The sequence below is a fragment of the Dermacentor variabilis genome, chromosome 6, assembly GCF_050947875.1.
Source record: "Dermacentor variabilis isolate Ectoservices chromosome 6, ASM5094787v1, whole genome shotgun sequence".
NCBI classification, from domain to species: Eukaryota; Metazoa; Arthropoda; class Arachnida; order Ixodida; family Ixodidae; genus Dermacentor; species Dermacentor variabilis.
Genome location: NC_134573.1, coordinates 64366230 through 64384802, shown reverse-complemented (window position 1 = coordinate 64384802; position 18573 = coordinate 64366230). Strand labels below are relative to the sequence as shown.

The 18573-nt window shown below is 47.2% G+C and overlaps 1 protein-coding gene across 1 annotated transcript in view; it reads left to right on the top strand.

Annotated features, from left to right (window-relative positions):
• Positions 1 to 2223: 2223 nt before the first annotated feature.
• The window catches only part of LOC142586160 (fatty-acid amide hydrolase 2-A-like), a 102926-nt gene continuing 86576 nt past the window's right edge, over positions 2224 to 18573 (top strand). The window contains exons 1-2 of the mRNA XM_075697412.1: positions 2224 to 2996; positions 4563 to 4861. Coding sequence (XP_075553527.1) covers positions 4598 to 4861 — 264 coding nt within the window. The 5' untranslated portion in view covers positions 2224 to 2996; positions 4563 to 4597. The remainder of the gene's footprint in view (positions 2997 to 4562; positions 4862 to 18573) is intronic.

The window sequence follows — 18573 nt, the reverse complement described above, 5'->3', positions numbered from 1 at the left end:
GAAGCCGGTGATTGAAGTGCACCCCGTGTCGTTGAAAACCACCATAACTTCTCACTTCCCTGTTCACTTTTACAGCTTCGAGACCTTTCTCTCGGTGCATTGTCCATGTAGCCTCATTAGCAGCCACAACAGCGCTTTTGTACGTGATTGTCACGTACGGGGATCTCCGGCACCGTGCACATCAACATCTGCACCTGAGGAGACATCTCGTGAAAGTAGTCTACCCCCTTCGTCAAGCGCTGGACTATAGTCCTGCCCCTTTTCTGCTGAGCACGTCTTGCCCACCGGTGCTGAACCCACCTTCGACTACGACTAGGTTGTGTCCGTGGGCATTTTTCCGCGAGCTTTGCTTTGCATGCCTCATGACAGCGCTCAGTGCCCGCCCTGGAGTCCCTACCTCCACACTCCTGTCGCCTTTCACCCTCTCCACAATTGCCTCTGAGCACCTAACCAGGTTTGAGTCCCCAGCGATTATCACCCTTTCACTCTGTCCTACTGGCGAGGCCTCTCCCTGCTTCCCTTTCTCTTCCTTTTCCGCGTCATTCGGACTTGTCAAGGGGCATTGACCCCTCCGTTACGGCTTTGCTTTGTGGCCGCTTCGAGGTAGGTGAAGCTCTTTGCAGCTACCCCAACCCCACGTTGCACGCATTACCCGCACTTTGTTGACGCTCCCTGCCCTGTCACATCGGGAAACGGCGTTCCATCGTCACCGCCATTGTCGTTCATGATGGCGGCCTGTTCATCTTTTCCTCGGCTGCTGAAAGTCTTTTTTCCACCGCCTTCCGTTCATCACGCTCCACATTTAGTAAGGTATTCGACCGGGCGAAAGATACACACGTAGACAAGCGCTTGTCTACGTCTCTGTCTTTCGCCGTCCTTGGTCCAAGTTCGCGTTGTTAAATATCATGGATCGACATTTACCTCATTTCTGACCTTTTCCACCTGCTTCACCAGCTCATCCTGGAAATCCTCCATTTTCTTTAGTCTAGCATCGCCATGACAGGGTCTGCCAATGGACTAAATTTCCTCTCCATTCATATCCTTTTCCTCGCCTTCCTTGAAGGACCCCCCGCACACTGCATGCTTTACCGTATTTCTTGCCATGTGTCGAACTTAGCTTTTTCTAATGCAAATACCGAAGCTTTCAGAGTACGTGCCCTCAGCAAAGGCCGATACTGTTAGAACGTAAACCCTTAAAATGCCACAGAGTACTTACCATCGATGTTTTAAAAGCAATAAATGCCGCACAGACTTAAGGTATGACACGTGTTCGCACGTGTTCAAACACGCGACCATGCTCTCACTACACTACCAAAGCAATATTCGTGATACCAATGCACGCATACTAAAACCACTGTTAGTTAATAGTCATGCCGCTTTCAAACTATTATTTAAAGGCTATGAAGACGTAACATCCCACAGGTTTACACGTGTTGAAACAAGTGGCACGAAAGGTCGATCTGACCATCCTGCAAAACCAAATATGCACGACATACATCCGCGCAACCGAGAAGGCGCTTTTCGGCGGCGTGCAGCCGAAAGTGCCATTTCGTTTCTCCAGAGCAAACTGCTTTGCGAAAAGGGTCAATGGAGCTGCGCTCACATTTCGCGTTAGGGAGTGTCGTAATCGTCGGTGAATTGTTTCGTTTCGACTTCAGACAACGGGGCCTGTATTTGAAAAAAAGTTCGTACGCTGTATTTGATCGTAAGAGGAAGTTACATCTAACATTTATGTAGGACATATCAGTAGCGATATAGCAGTCGGCCAGTGGCAAAGAGAACTTAACACGTAAAAAACTTTCTGAAACAGATCCAGAACTTCAGGCAACACGCAGAAATCCGCCTCTTCTTCCCCCTTTGCTTTATTTACTGTTTTTGTCGACTTACAGTAGCAACTTAGGCACTCGGTAAGCTCCGTGGGTTCGCATATTTCGTAATGCAGCGTTGCCCCCGAATTTCACTACGCGCGTTGGACAAGTCGAATTGTCCGACGCACAGGTGGCGTAATGACCACCACACACCACGCCTGCCCACCCCCCCTCCCACTTTCTCCCCCTCCCACTGTGGAGCCTCAGTAAACAGGTACACCAGCTTTGCGCGAGTCTCACTCGGTGGCGCCAGCCGAGGAGGCGATGCTTCCTTGTGCTGACCGGCCTGCGCCGCGCGCAACTTGAAGGAAGCCCGCAATGCTCCCGTTCACGCTTTCTCCTCTTTCCTCCTGGCGCGGCCCACAGGGCGCGCGTGGCCCTCGCCGCCACAAGGCGTCGGCCGCGGCGCGACTCGGCACGGCAAACCGAGACGACCGCGCGGATAAGATCGGCGCCCGCTTTGCTCGCCTGGTTCCGAGGACGCGGACTTTGCGGGGCCGAGTCTCCGAGGGACTCCCGCGAAGTAACGTTCGCTTCGTTCGTGGAGTGCACGGCAGGTACGCGCTATCCAGACGGAGGCGACGGAGTACTGCTCGGCACGTAACGTAACGGACGCTGCGGGAGGACGACGTCTGTGCTTCGGACTTGCGTTTTGTGACGTAGTTGTTGCCGAGGGCCTCGGGACTCGTGTGCAATCAACTTCGTCGGAAAAGCGCTCGCGTGGTTTTGACGGCACGCACGGTCTGCTTGGCAGGATCTTCGGGCGCGAAGGCACAGGACAAAGTGTGACGACGTCCGCCCTTGGAGGCAGAGCGTCCGCCGTCGCTTCCGGCAACCTCTACCGGACAATTAGCGCGCTGTGGCTGGGGTCCATTGTACTTCGCATCCGTGGCGACGTGACACGGCCTACTTGAACGCCTCACATCTCGCCTGCGTTGCCTCTCGCCTTTGTAGTGCTCAAGGGGACCGAAGGGCTGTAGCGTGTCGCGGATATTTATTTGTGCGGTGCGCTGGAATCGGGCTCGAGTGGACGGTTTTTGTGCGTGACCTCGGTGTGGTGACGCGACCTGCTTGCCCTACTTGTCAACACAGATTCTGCGACGAGTCGCCGATGCTCCAGCAACTGCGGTGAGTCGCCTCGAGCCTTCATATACTCAGTTCACTTTCCGTATTGCTGTTTTCAGCAGTTCTGTGCCTGTTTTAGTTTGAGTGTCCGTCAGACATAACGGCCTGACATTAATAACGAACTCTAGTCTTCCAAACGGGAAAATAATAGTGCCGAGTATTCCTGTGGCGAAGGTATACTAGCTGTTCTTCTTTTTTTCTGGTGCCTACGCGTTCGTTTTCGAAGCGGCATGCCAGAGATGCCTCAACCGGGAACAACAGACACAGACAGAAAGGAAAACGCTTCCCATGGCTGCTTGGCTCGATTTAGTTACACGAACACGAGAGTACGGCGAGTGCTCGTAACGCAAAAAGCTTGCATGAGATGGGAGAGAATTAGTGCACATGCTGCGCAGACGAAAACGGAAGGAAAATTTTAGCCACTTGGCCGATGCGGCAGCGGGGTCGCAATGGCTCTCCCCCGAGACAGGATTGTCCTTTGCGCATCCGGTTATGCTTAGATCTTCATCTGATACGCTGGTTCACATCCGTTCAGGCAACGCCGACCGCATTAAGGGCTGAAGACACTCCGGGACAAGTACTGGCCTAAAGAGGTGACGTCGTTAGTTGACTGCCTCCGGCCACGTTCTAACAACGTCATAGAGACACTTGACTCGCTCCGAGTTTCGCCTGTAATGCTTCCATAGTGAGCCACACTTAGATCCATCTCCTTTCCGTTTACACGCTTCACTAAATAAGCCTCGGAAACATCATATAAATATAGAGTTGAAACTCGATTTAATGAAGTTATTATGATCACGCTCGAATTATTTCGTTTAATCGGGAAGTTCGGAAAATCGAGTAAGGGCTTTTTCAGTCCTTCGAAATCTAGAAATGTAATGTAGCGACATATAAAAGGTACAGAGGCATAATGTTTGCCGTTCACCCATACCTGCACGTCTAAAAAGTCCGCGAGGGGGGCGAAATACCGTCGCCCTTAGCGCCATCTGGTACGTAGGAACGCTAGCGACTGCCGAGTTGTTCCGTGCATGGGTGCGGCTTGCAGCCACGTCAAAATAAAGCTAGGGCCGTGACCACGATGCCTAGGTGTTTTAACGCGATAGCGTCAGAGCGCACGCTCGAAGATAGAAACTTTATTGCAATGGAAAAGATTTGAAGGAGGGGTGGTCGGAGCCTCTCAGTCCAGGGCCCCACTGGCCTCGGCCGCCTGCCTGACCTGCCTGATGAAGGACTTTTGTCCTGCCAGGTCGGAGCGGGCGAGCTGTGCCTCCCACTGCACCATTGAAGAAAATCCGATCTGCGTGAAAATTAGAAAGAAATCACAGTTCTTTTTTTACTCATTCATTTCTGGAAAAGCTTCGTTAAATCTGGTTTAATGCGCGCTAGTTTCGTTAATTCGGCTTGACGACAACATTGAACCTGATGGGTACATGCCGGGGAATGGAAATTTCTTCGTTACATCGGGAACTTCTTAAAATCTGGTTTCGTTAGATCGAGCTTTAACGGTGCGTTATTCTCTCCGTACAATACGTCTGACGTTGAGACCAGCGGTGGCTCGTTGCCCCGCAGCGCCTGTCCCGAACTGAATCGGCAAGACCGGTGAGATGGCCGACGAGGTCTCCGCGACGGCTTCGCCGCCGGTGCCGGCGAGGACGACCGTCGACGTGGTGGGTCCCGCCCTGGGCTGCGCCTGGCGAGCCTGGCTGGGCGGCCTGATGCGGCGCCTCGTGGACGCGGTGGTGGACGCGACCTGCGGCGCCGTGCACGCCTGCCGCCGCGAGCCCGGTCGCGGCGCGCTGCCCGCCGTCACCGAGCCGCTCCTCCTGAAGCCCGCCTCGGAACTGGCGCAGCTCATCGGCGCCGGGAAGGTGGGTGGGCTCGCCGAAACGCGGCTCTCGCGTATTTTGCTTTCCGCCGGCGCTCGGTGCATTACGTCACCGTTATTGAATGGTCGCTAGACGCGAGACGCGCCTGCTGTGTGTGTGTGTGTGTGTGTGTGTGTGTGTGTGTGTGTGTGCGCGTGCGCGTGTGTTTTAATAGTTAAAAGAAAAAAAAAATTTACAATTGCCTGTAGCATATAGCGAGAAATGTACGTACTGAGATTCATCACTTAAATGGGCGGACATTACAAGAAACAAAAAAAGTGAAGGTGCATCATGGGCTTACAAAAAAAAAAAAAAAAATTCGACCCGCCGTGGTTGCTCAGTGGCTATGGTGTTGGGCTGCTGAGCACGAGGTCGTGGGATCGAATCCCGGCCACGGCGGCCGCATTTCGATGGGGGCGAAATGCGAAAACACCCTTGTGCTTAGATTTAGGTGCACGTTAAAGAACCCCAGGTGGTCAAAATTTCCGGAGTCCTCCACTACGGCGTGCCTCATAATCAGAAAGTGGTTTTGGCACGTAAAACCCCAAATATTATTAAAATAAAATTCAGGAGCCAGCTTTTCAGCCAATTACTTTAGGGCACATGAAGCAATTTAGCAAGTGAAGCTAGGGATTTGACGCGGCACATGCATCCACTTGGAACGAATTTTAATGCTAGCATCAGTTTAGGGAAAAGTGCTGCGACACTTGCGGTAAATATGCACAGTTGCTTCACTTGTTTTTTTTTTTACAAAACATCTTTTTATACGTAGAAGCTCAAAAATCCCTTGAATACCAACTTATATCGTTTCACCCGCTAGAATTTATATATCGAAACTGGTGCCATCCTCTGAATTAGTTCAAAGTGGATATGGTTTGTGAATCCACTGTCCAGAATTCGTAAGTTGCAATACGTGCCATAAAGTGTTTAGTTAGAAGGTCCATAAGCAAAATTATGGTAATTACCGATTATGTATTACGATCTCTCGTAACAATAATATCCGTGTTCTTGAGTAATCAAGATCAATAACTTAAATTGTGCCACTTATTGGACGAGCGATTTTTAAAAATTCTGTACATGAAAGCCTACATAGTAAAGTATGCCGGTCTGATTCGCCGGTCTGATTATGCCGGCCAATAATTCAACATTCTAGAATTCCAGGGAAAACACGCGGAAGGCGGGAAAAATAAATTGAAGACGATGAAGGAAACGAGAGCAGGGTAAAAGCGGGAGCCAACGCTTCCACAAGTGGACTTTTCTTTTTCAAGGAAAAGGACAAGTCCATTTGCCTTGAAAAAAGACAAGTCCACTTGTCGAAACGTTGGCTCCCGCTTTTACCTTGTCCTCGTTTTGCTCAACATTCCAGAATGTAAGTCAGCACCAGCGATTGCTATAGAAGGTACGGTGGTGCGTGTATAAATGGCGTACGCAATTTACCCGCGTGATTAGATTCGAAGATGGACGAGCGTTCTCGCCGCTATCGTTGTGATTATGGGGTAGCCTGCCTCTGTGGACGTAAGTTCGGCCGAACAAGAGTTAGATTTTTAACTCGCATTTTTGGTAGTTCTTGCTTTTTCGCCGTCACTAGAATGTGACGCACAGAACGTGATCCACGCTCATGTATCAATTTTAGACTGTGTGGTACAGCGCGAAGAGGGACATGGGGCACAGGAAAAAACGAGGACAAGCGCTTACTGCCGGCCCGAGAAGAATGCCTGTGCATACGTAAGCCATCCCTGGTCTTATCACGAAGGGAGATGGCATTTATAGACAATGGCAGCGCGAACAGTGAGGTGGGGTGGCATCTTTATAATGTTTTTCTTCTAGAATTTTTTTCATCCTTATTGTTTGTTTTTATACACACAGACACACACACACTTATTTATTTTCTTATTTATGTGGCTTTCCTACTGCTTTTTCTATACAAGACCTTGTACAAGCCAATAAAATTTCAGTTGGCAGTAAGCGCTTCTCCTCGTTTCTTCCCCTGTCCTCTGTCTCGCTTCGTGCTGTACCAGGCAGTCTAAAATGGAAAAACAACTACCTCGAAGCCTCACCCTTCAAGTATCCGGATTTATAAGGCCGCCTTCAATACTCCTCAATCAATCTCACATACGATGTAACAGCGTAAACGCGTATGGGACGATAACTTGAAGGACGTGTGTGTATCACGCAGTGTATATCTTTATTAATGTTCGTCCCCTCTTTTGTGGCGTTCGTCCTTGATTCAATAATGAGCCAATCAGGATAATGCAGCAGACCTTTTCAACCACCCTCAGTTTCTGAATGACAGGAAGGACCCTGAACTTGCTTCGATTCCCGTTATGCGCATCGGCATGTTCGCGGCGCGCTGTGATGTCGCCTCACACGTTGCACAGTGACACGTTGTCCAGCAACCGTTCATCCATACAATAAATAAATAAATAAATAAATAAATAAATAAATAAATAAATAAATAAATAAATAAATAAATAAATAAATAAACTAAAAAGCTTGAATTGTATGGAGTGCGTGGCCATTGCTGGAATCTCATAAAATCTTACCTTGGCTATCGGCGGCACTATGTTCAAATAGGTGAGCACTGTTCCGACCAAAAACCGATCGCAAGAGGAGTGCCCCAAGGCACCATTCTTGGACCTTTTCTTTTTAATATCTATATAAATGATGTTGTAAATACATGCGCTGAAGCCAAATATATATTGTACGCCGACAATGCCAGCATATTTTTTTCCGTTACAGACTGTGATCAAATCAGCTACATAGCAAACTCCGCTCTTGTAAAACTTCGGGAATGGTCTGCAGCAAATCAGTTAGGGGTTAACACCAACACAACTAAGGCTGTGCTATTTAGACCGAAATCAACACAGGTAAATATGAACATAGGTCTTATCTATGGTACCATAAAAATAGAAATAGTAAGTAGTATTAAAATTCTTGGGGTCAGGTTTTCGCAAAATATTCTATGGGATAGTCATGTAGATTCTGTTCGCACTATACTGTCAAGTGTCTTCGGTATTTTATCAAGATGTAGGTTGATATTACCAGTCAGCGTAAAAAGGCTTATATATTATTCTCTTTTTTACTCTCACCTTTCTTACTGCTTTTTAGTACGGGGACCTACCACAGTAACTTAACAAAGGTGTGCATCCTAAAAAAAAGATAATTAGGCTTTTTTTATGTTTCCTACAATGCTCATACACATACTCTATTCATTAAAGCAGATATAATGCATGTCTGGAAATTATACTGCTATAGACTAATTGTTGCCTTTAAGCGAGGATTAAAATAAAATCGCAAATTTTTTCGCAACCTAGCCAAGCTGGAAATAAAGCCCACATCCTATACTATACGTCAGTCTGAATACTGGAAGGTGGTCACCCCCCGTGCTAACTATTCTATGGGTACACGATCGTATATTTAGCCTAAACTTCTTAATAATCTGAATAAATGTGGAATTGACTTAGGTCGCGTATTACTGTTCGCGAAATGCGCCACGTGATATGTTATGTCTTTGAACAATTTTAATATTGATTCCGTTGTAATGCATTAAATCGAATCAATTTTGCGTTTGGCTTTTGTTAGATTCCTGTATGTTTCATGTGTACTCCTGTACTGCTTTGTAGAGGGGACCGTGGGCTCTAGTCAAGCTGTTCAGCAGCTTTTACCCACGGCCCTTCCATCGTTTTGATGGAAATAAAGCTTACTATAAATAAATAAATAAATAAATAAATATTTTCATATATTTTAAACTTTATTGCGAAAGAGGTTTATTGAAGAACGGCACGTACACAGTGACACAGCCAGTGAATGAAGCTGGCGGGAATATATATATATATATATATATATATATATATATATATATATATATATATATATATATATATATATATATATATATATATATATAGAGAGAGAGAGAGAGAGAGAGAGAGAGAAAGAGAGAGAGAGAGAGAGAGACCGCCACGAAAGCAGGTTAGTCGCATTTCTATATATATATATATATATATATACTCTCTGTTTACCTTCAGACTGATTCAGTAAGCCCTGCTAGTTATTACACTAGCGAGGTAACGTTTTATTCTTGTCCAAGTCAAAGGCTCGTACTGGCCGTCTGTCGAGAGGCGCCGGCCGTTCGCCTATGCTCTTAGCACGTGACTGCATGGCATGCAGCTTCGGAGGTGAAGCTTACTAAACGTGCCCCAGACGTCTTGCTAAGACGACACAAGCATTCGTTCGTTTCCCATGACTAGATCTTTCTAACGAACTGCCTTTGTAGCGATAAACGTTAGAAGTGTCTGTGGCGCTGGGGTGACATAGCAGTTTCTCCATTGTCTGTATAGTGTAAAAGCCGTGGATACCTACGTGATTTTGACCCCATAGTAAAAATTGGGCTCGTTATTCTTGGAATTCAGTGCTAGGCAAGTTCTGAGGTGCCGACGTACATCTACTGAAGGTGGCTTCATTAAGAGGAAGCGTTAGCTTGTGGGCTGCCACCTGAACAATTGGTGATAGAGGAATCGTTTGCTTTTCTTTTTCTTTTTTTTTGGGGGGGGGGGGGTGGTAGTAGCAACCGCCGCACTGAATTTGATGAAGTTTGTTGCATTTATAATGAAAAGCTAGAATCTGCTGACTGTATGAAGCGCAGTTTTGATTTAGGGCCTCAATATTTCAATCAAAATTGTTGAAAACACAAATAAAAAATGATGCTATGTTTACTGCGCTTTAACTCAGAAATTAAGATGATATCCCAGTTATGTTAACATGTTATAGTACAACTAAAACGGACAAAATTTACCTATTATACACCGCCCTGAAATTTACCAATCATGTCTGAGTAGGACTCCTGTTGAACCTTTGTCACCATTCTAACTAATTCACCTGAACCAGAAATTATTGTATCAAACGTGTCCGCTTTGGAAGCTCTAACGGACAGAGTTCACAGAACCGCAATAGTTATCTTTTGCAGTTACGAATATGTAAATTTTGTGCCTCTATTTCTTTTTACCTTACATTTGGGAATCTGAAAAGAAAAATTGAGGCCGTAAATAAAAATTCAACTTATTTCTGTCAATGCAATTGAATTTTGTCTTTATAACGCAACAAATTTGATTAAAAAGAGTTCCGAGGCTATCTCACAAAATCATTTCTGCGTTTGGCATTTATTTGAGCAGCCGGCATCCTGTTTGTCCCCGAGTCAAAGAATCGCAGTCAGGTCCAGCCCGAGTGTCGGGAGGTACGTAAGTTGGAAGCGAGGTCGACGCCACAGAGGACAATGGGCAAGGCCCCGTGCGCGTCGACACGCACGAGGTGGTCTCGTAAACGTTTCCGCGGTTAGGAAGACCAGCCATCGGGATCACCCACTTGGCCGCCGCCGTCACGCTTGACGCGCGTAGCGAGCGTCCACAGCGCCAGCTGCGACGTTTCCGGAACAGCGACGTCTCAAGGAACTGCGATGATGTACTCGTTACTGATCGTTGCTTCAGCCTTGGTTCAGAGAGATTCGGTAATCTTCCCTTTAGTTTGTGGCTATATCTGTTCAACTTGGAGGTCCCGCTGTCATACTCTTATCACTACGATCCGCGCGGTATGCAGGAAGATAATTTGCTCGATCTGCGTGTGGTGTAAGAGTGTTACGATGTTTATATTTACTGATCGTTCGTCAGGCCTGAACTTGTTGTACGCCTAAATTAAGAGCTAGAAGAAAAAAATAAGACATTGACTTCTCGAAGTAGATGCGGTATTTATTCCGGATGTGAGACTACCACTGGTGCAAATTTTCATCACATTCTTGTAACTGTGATCAGCCAAAGGAAATTAAAACGTAACGAGAAGGCAGTTTTAATCAACCGTTTTCCTAATCAACGCGTTTCGTGACATAAACGCGCCAGAGCTCCCGGGTCTAGCGTGTAAAGCAGCCCTCGGAAGACGCTATATATGTTCGCGGCGTGCAGAGGCCGGCTCGCTTCCCCGAAACGAATGAAACGTTCCTCGCGAACATTTCTTTCGTTTCTGTTGTCCTCAGTATATTTCATTCAGGAGCACTTCATTCGCTTCTGCGCAAGGTTTATATTTGAGGTTGCGCATTTGGGAAATTACTGACACTGTATTAACGGTGCCGCCCTTCGCTGACATCTTCGATGCACGTTTCTCAGCGCATGTTTTAAGTTCCTGCCGCTCCGCGTGTTGCGCAGGCTTTGACATCCTCAAGGACGCGTAACGAGTCTTTTGTGCTTGCACAAAGAAATCACTGAAATCGTGGGGCGAGAAGTGGGCGAGGATAAACGTCGCCGAGGCTGCCTTCGAGGCAAAGCTTGACTTCGCGATACATTCAGTGCACTTTTTGTTGCCCAAAGACATTTCCAAATGATGCGTATGGTTAACCGTTTTCGTAGCATTTATGGTCGCTGCGGCAGTAAGGCGTGTTTCCGTTGTGTTTTATTTACGGCAAGGCCATTTTCTAAACAGTCCTTTCCTCGAAGATAAAAAAATAAAGAAAACGTGCGCCAGAATAGCCATTACGAAACTTTCCTTGACACTACACAGGTGTGACACGCATAAGACAGGGAAGTTATGTGATTTGCTCCCCCCCATGAAAAAATCCAGCGCTATTCTATACGAGAAACACTTAGGTGCAGGCAACCCGACCAGAGATCTTAAGCAATCAAGGCAGAAAGCTGGGCTAGTTGGTGGTTATTCGTATAGGTGTGTATAGCGTTTGGCGTGTCTTTTTTCATGTTCCTGTCCATGTCCTTTTTTACGCGCTAGTACTATGTTCCCTTATACGATCTTAAGCAAGCCTACTGTCCACCAATATTCCAACACTTCTTAGCGCTGTCGACGGGTATATAGTAATTTCCCTAGCAAAATTAAAACTATAGGTGTGCATTAAGATATGTGATGTACGTCCTAAATATAATTATTCTCACAAATCAGTACCAATTTAACAACGGTAACCAATGGCGGGAACCAACGTGTGCGCAAAGGGGTTTGTGTTCTTCTCCGCCCCCTGACGAAAACATGCCCCCACTCCCTGTAGGAACGTCGTTCCGCGGTGAAGGCTACAGGTCGAGACTTCCCTCGTTCAGTCGCTGCTTATCGATTGCAGTCATCGTCATCGTCTGACGCCTTATGCTATTCTCATTTGCAATTATAACCACGGGTATTGATTGGCATGTGCGTCGCCTTAAGGGAAATATGTCCGAAGCGCCTTCGCATTGCTCGTTCTGAACGAGCGAGCACAGAAGGCCCCCCGAGTTGCGAAGACCGCGCGCTGCGCCGTCGACGTGCGTTCTGCGAGTTGCGCCACCCTTCGCCACGAATCAGACCGCGCACGCAGACGGGAACGCAGGGGTGTGCACCACATACGCGGCATGCGAAAGCGCGTACAACTGCCCTCAATTCACGCACTCGCGTAAACGCCACGAGAACTTTTGTTGTTGTTCTTGCGACTTCTGCGTTTTTTAAAGCTTTCTTATTCGGGTCAGGACAGGTGGTCGCCATGGTTTGCGGAACGTTTGGGGGCCGTGGCACAGCGCCAACCTCGATATGTGCCGAGCGCTGTTGTCATTGATGTTGTCTAGAATTGTTAGAGATTAATTAATATACGGTTGAACAACAGTAAAAGCCGGAGAGTTCCCGCACAGGTAACCATGTACATTGGCTGGAATAGTATTCATAGGGAAATATTTAGCGCGCACAATTGACAAGGACACAGCGAAGGGGGACACACGAGTGCTTACTCACAACTGTTTTATTTTCGGAAAGATGCAGAAAATAAATATCCCAGCTATCAGCACTGAGCATGTGCAACAAGAGTCGTTAGTAAAACAGAAACAGATTAAAAACAGATTAAAAAGGTTCAACCAGTATTTAAAAAAGCAAATTCATTTTCAGTGATTGCGACCGATGATTGGCTTATGCATTTTTCAGCACACTTTTTGATATGAAACGCCTTTGCAATTTCACGTGTTAGTTTGTTTCTATCTGAAAACAAAATCTCAGTATCCAAAAGTGCCGGATCACAATGACATAGATTTCAGTGGTTCGGCAAGTGCGAATAGTTTTCTTTACCGAGAAAACGTTCATGTTCTTTTATGTTCATGTTCAGTTCTGCGTCAGTTCTGCTGGAATAGTATCATATCATCACTAAGAATCTGGACAGGTTTATTCAGTAGCTCTAGGCTTCGCCGTCTATTGAGGGTGCTTGTTTTACACGAGTATAAGGCTTTTCCACATTAGGAAGCTGTTCGAGGCCGTTACGTACGCGTAAATTCGAAGCGGAATTTTTCGTTTATCTTCACCAAGCGTATTTTGTTTCTTTTGTTTTCCTTGTTTTTCCCTGATAACGGATGGTAATAGGCCACGCACAGGCCATGAGCAAACAAATGATTATTCTAATCAACCAATCTGTCTGGTTCAAGCAGAAACATTGCCTTCCGAGGATACGTTAAGCTGTCATCACAGTTTCCGCACTTGAAACACTCTGGGATCGAGCGCATATCACCATCAGTACAACATACTTTTTTGTGAAAAGGGCACTGAATAAGCGCATTAAGTCAAGCTTTATTATGTTAAGCTTCTGCCGTAGTACGTTAGTACAGGCGGGATTAGCCTGGTATGCTTTACCCGCAGGTAGCACCGCTGAGCGTCTCAAGCGCTGTTAGCAAGGTTATGTCGCCAGATGTTGATCTTCTCTTGAAGAAAGTCAATCAACAGTCGTGAAACCCATTTACCGATTACTCTGAGAGCTTCAGAGGAAATAAATTCTCGATTTAGCAAGACAACAATCGTCACCGTGAGTCAGAATCCAGAAAATGCGCCAAAACGAAATACCGGTGTCGACGCTGGCGTGGAGTTTTCGCACTCTAGCTCGTCTGACGAGGCGTCTTTTTAGAGCGTTTACACGGAATTATAGCTAGCCTACACGCGCGCACAAAAACACGAGGACCGTAGTGTAGACTTACCTGAGCAAGCGGTTACTCTGTGTGCTACGTGTACAGGGAGTCCCAGCTATCATGCACTGAGCTTTAAAAAAATATGACGAATCGTCCAACGCGAAGAAGACCAAGTGCATGTTGTTCGTATAGTCCGGTTGAGAAATCACCACTAATCTTTTTCATGACAATCAGCTAGTTAATATAAAGTAATGATTTAACTTTTTAATTGCTGCTCTCATCGTCAAGACATTCATTACCGAGTTGTAGGTAATCCTGAGATTTTTCTGAGGAGGTACACGTCAGGTGCTTATATCTTTTGGGGGAGGGGGGGGGACGAAGTTAGAATGCCTGCGAAGTACTAAAAAAAACGAAAATATCGAACGATTATCTACAACTCCTCAATTGACCTAATAATGATTGAAACAGTTAAAAATTATCATTAATTTTAGTTATCTAATTGTATGTCATGGATTAAAAGAAAATTGCTGGTGGCTTCTGAACGGGACTCCGAACAACATGCAAATGGTCTGATTCGCGTTTCATGATAATCTGCCTTCTCCGTGCATGATCGCTGGGATAGGCTGTATATGTGACGCTTGTGAAAATTAACGACTTTTTGAAGTGCGCTGCGGTAGGCGCGCTTTGTTGGCGCCTACGGCAGTGTCCTCGTGTTTTTTTTTCTTTTTGTGCGTTGGCAGGTTAATTCCAAATACCAGCAAGCCCAAACTTACGTTCTTTCAATAAAGGAAAGTTTCGTCTTCATTCTGCCCAGTAATCGACGACCCTTTTCCGCCAAATGAATGAAATTAGCACTTCGGAACCGCAGGAGACTAAATTGCTGTCATTTCTACGCTGTTTACTTCGCGTAGTCGCTCGGCCCTCTCGGCCGTGCTCACAAAGCGTACGCAGCGCCACCGCCGCCTCTCTGCGGCTGCGCACTCCGTGTGCGGTGAACGGCGTAAAAGGCGGGTGTTACGCGGTCGGACGCCCACACAATGGTGCGAGTCTGTATAGCGATACGAGGAGCCTTCCTCGTGTTGTGTGTGGGGGGTTCTTTTTTCTTTCAGTCGTGAAGGCAGGACCCCGACGGCCGTCGCTTTTTCGGCGTCCCTCTTCCGCGGAAGCCGCCTTTCCTGCTTCCTCCTTCCTCCAACTGTTGCGCCATGCGACCAGCGCTACAGAACGCGCCGTCCAGCCTACGCGGTCATCGCTCTCCGCGCGCCCTCCTGCGTTGCGCCGGACGCTGTATAATTGCGAGCGAGGAGGGTGCAAGCCTGGAGCCAGCGAGGCGTGCTTGTTGCACGAAGCCGTGTATCGCTTACCGCAGGCCTCCCTCCTCTGCGTGTGCGGGCACTCGGCTGGCTCGTGCCTTCGCCAGTGGGTCACGCACGGAAAACAATATACCGCGTCCTAAATGGGCACCGAAGACGATTCGGCTTCGCCTCTGGGATGGTTGGGCCGTTCGGGTATCGACAGGATATTGTCTTCCGACTCGGTCAGCTGCGTGTCCTTCTTGGTCATTGCGTGGCCTTTTCACCTCGGAAAGAACAATGCGCGGCACGTGACACGTGTTTTAGAGCGCAGCTCTTTGGCGTCCGTTCCTGGGTTTCGCGTCGTCGTCGGCGTCGTCGTCGGCGTCGTCGTCGGCCTCGTAACCAGCTCCGCCCCCCTTTCATCCCCCCAGCGCTAGCAGCGACCGACTGATACCGCTGGATGCCGCTGACGCCGCTAGAGAGTCAAGATAACGTGACTGCATAGAACACCGTCGCCGCCATGCAGAAAGAGGAGGAAAGGGTCCCCCCCCCCCCCTTTTCTTGTGTGGCGGATAGCTGGGGTTGACTCACTATCGCCGTCAGCGGCATCAGTCAGTCGCTGCTATCTCTTCCCTCCTCCCTTTATCGTGTTGTCCGCTTGCTGCGCGCGCTTCTGCCCCCATCGTTTGCCGCTGGGTGTACACGCCGCCCCTCTCCGCTTCCGCTTACTGCTGGTTGCTCTCGACGGCGGCGATGAGCCTCCGCTTCGGCGGCGCGAACTGCAGGGTCTTCTCGGCGGCGGCGATGAGCTTCTGCTTCAGCCTCGCTTACTGCTGGTTGCTCTCGACGGCGGCGATGAGCCTCCGCTTCGGCGGCGCGAACGGCAGGGTCTTCTCGGCGGCGGCGCTTAGCCTCTGCTTCCCCCACGGCTGTGACAACCTCGCGAGGCACTTGTATAGATCTCGTCTTTGAGAATCAAGCATTGGTGTACCAAGTCGAACATATATCAGTCTATTTCTCCGACCACAAAGCTTCCTTCATGACTGTCAAGAACTGTTAGTGGAGTCTTTGTTAAAGGAATACGTGTGAAAAATAAAAAAAAAATTATGTGATAGCGCATACATGTGTTGCTCGATTTCTTTGCCTCAATCTATCCAAAAGGTGAAACAGCTTATTTGCTGCGCTCAAATTTCGCATTAGGAAGTAACGTAATCGTCGGTAATTTTTTTATTTATTCGAAATTTTTATACCTGCAGACCAGCTTGTCATTAACATCACCAGGAGCAAAAGGTAGGGGGGGTGAGGAGGGTAAAGGACAACATACCAGGTTTGACAGCAAATGCAGACCGACGGAAGTTAGCCTCAGCTGAATGCAAATCGCAAGAATGGGGCATTATCTAAGTCTAGCATTAGAACGGCACTGTTATGTGAAGTAGAATCAAATCCCACGAGTAGAATAAAACCTGAAGATATGCGCTAAGCGCGTTGTTTGAAGTAATGGTCGCAAAGTATTTGAACAGGATGTTTTGATGTGATAAGGTAGTTTGGTGACAGCTTGTCTGGACTCTTTTTACAAAGTAAACCCCACGCCGCGTACTAGCAAAAATGCCTCATGCACTTACACAGGAGACACTATGCTTCGATATAGAAAATAAACCATGCCAAGACGTAACCATTCTGAACGCGTGCTTTTCTGTCTCTGGATGTGCCCCGAAAAATGCGCAGTACAACTTTCGGGCAGATCCGCACTCAGAAATAACACTGCATTTTTTTCTTTTAGTTCCTATGTAAAAAGGCTGTTAGTTACTTAGGCTAATAATCACACGTAATCATGTTGTTGTTCATGTCCACAGCTACTAATGGTACATTCCACTGGTGCCTACCGTGCTACAGCTGTGGTTTTCAGCGATGCGGAGTCCTCTTGAGGCTGGAGCCACAGAAAGTCTGGCCCAGCCAAACGTGCTAGGTTTTCCACAGAGCAACTGGAGTATCGACGCGATAAAATTTCTGTCGGATCTCGGTCGCGCTCGCGTTTGGACAGCGAGAGCGGCACAGATAGCCCTGTGTCGAAGCACGTTGCTCTGAACGAACCAGGGGAATGTGTTCCAAGAGCACTGTTTCGACGACCCGAATGGAAGGCGCACTGCTAGAGCCTTCTGGAGCGCTCGAAAGCTGTCAGTCGATTCTACCATAAGGCTGTGTTGCCGATATGCCATGTACATCGGCCACAAGATATTTCCTCTCGGATGAAGCAGGAGATATACGTGAAACCATATGTCCGATGTAACGCAAGGGTTTCTTTCGTTAAGTAGACTCTACCTTTCCTGCCATCCGCCACTCGCCACCAGCCCATGCTGGTTGAAATGGAGGCGGTGTGCTGCTCAGACCTGTAAAAAAAGCGCGAGAAGGAATAGCATTGCAATGAAGTCGTTGCATTATCCCCGCCTAGAATCATCAAACGGCGGCTTTGTGCCAGTGGTGGCTCAGAGATGCAATTCATTTATTCAAGCTTGAACCCTTGCCTATTAGCATTATCGTTTTATAAGTTCTCCTAATTACGTAAGAGGCTGTAGTATATAAATTGCAGAAGTATATTCATTGCAACTGTCGAAGCTCGTCGAGAAGCAAAATACGTGTAACACTAAATACACTTTTTTATTAAACACTTCAACCACGTGCAAAAATAAAGCTGATCATTTCCGAATCGGGCAATAAACTTTATTATAGCCCTTCACTACGAGTCTGTTACGATCGTCTTGTATTGTTTGTGCGCAAGAAACGAATCGTTGAAACAAACCGCCTTGGACATATTTTGCTGATTTAGTTTGAGAATCTTAAGATGCTCAAGGCGTCTTCGGTCTTAATAATAAGACCGAAGACGCCTCAATAATAAGCTCTCATGCATCGATTTTTGCCATGGTATAAAGTAACAGATTGTGCCGGCTGAGCTTCAGTTTCTTTTGCATAGAGACACCGACTTACCTCTAGTTCGTATGGTGGCAAAATCTGCCTTTAATAATAGACCTCAATAACTGGCATTTTCATACATAAGCTGTACCCCCCCCCCCTCCTCCAGAAAAAAAAAGACGTTGGTGCATTTCCTTCTTTTTGCAGTCGTCACAATCACTTGATGGCATTGAAGTTTAATTTCCGAAGTGCGTTGAAGGATACCTTTGATGGAAAAAAGCTTTGTGGACGCTGAATACAGCTGTGAGTCTGCCTTAATTCTGATGTCGTGCGAAATACTTGTGCTATGTTTGGCCACTTTCCTCAAAGGAGCGGGATCAATATTCTGGTAAGATTCAGACCTGCTTCCTTGTCGCCCCTTTTGACAAGGAATCACGTTTATTAACTTTCACGGACAATGAAAGACTATTACACGAGCAGTTTAGGCATTGTTGGCACTACTATTCTGGTGGTGCGCGAGTAGGGGGTCAGCGCAAAATTGACGCAAAAAAAGGCGAAGAAAGGACGAATGCAAGTTATTTACGAGTGACTTGCAAGTGATCTTATTTTTTACATGCTT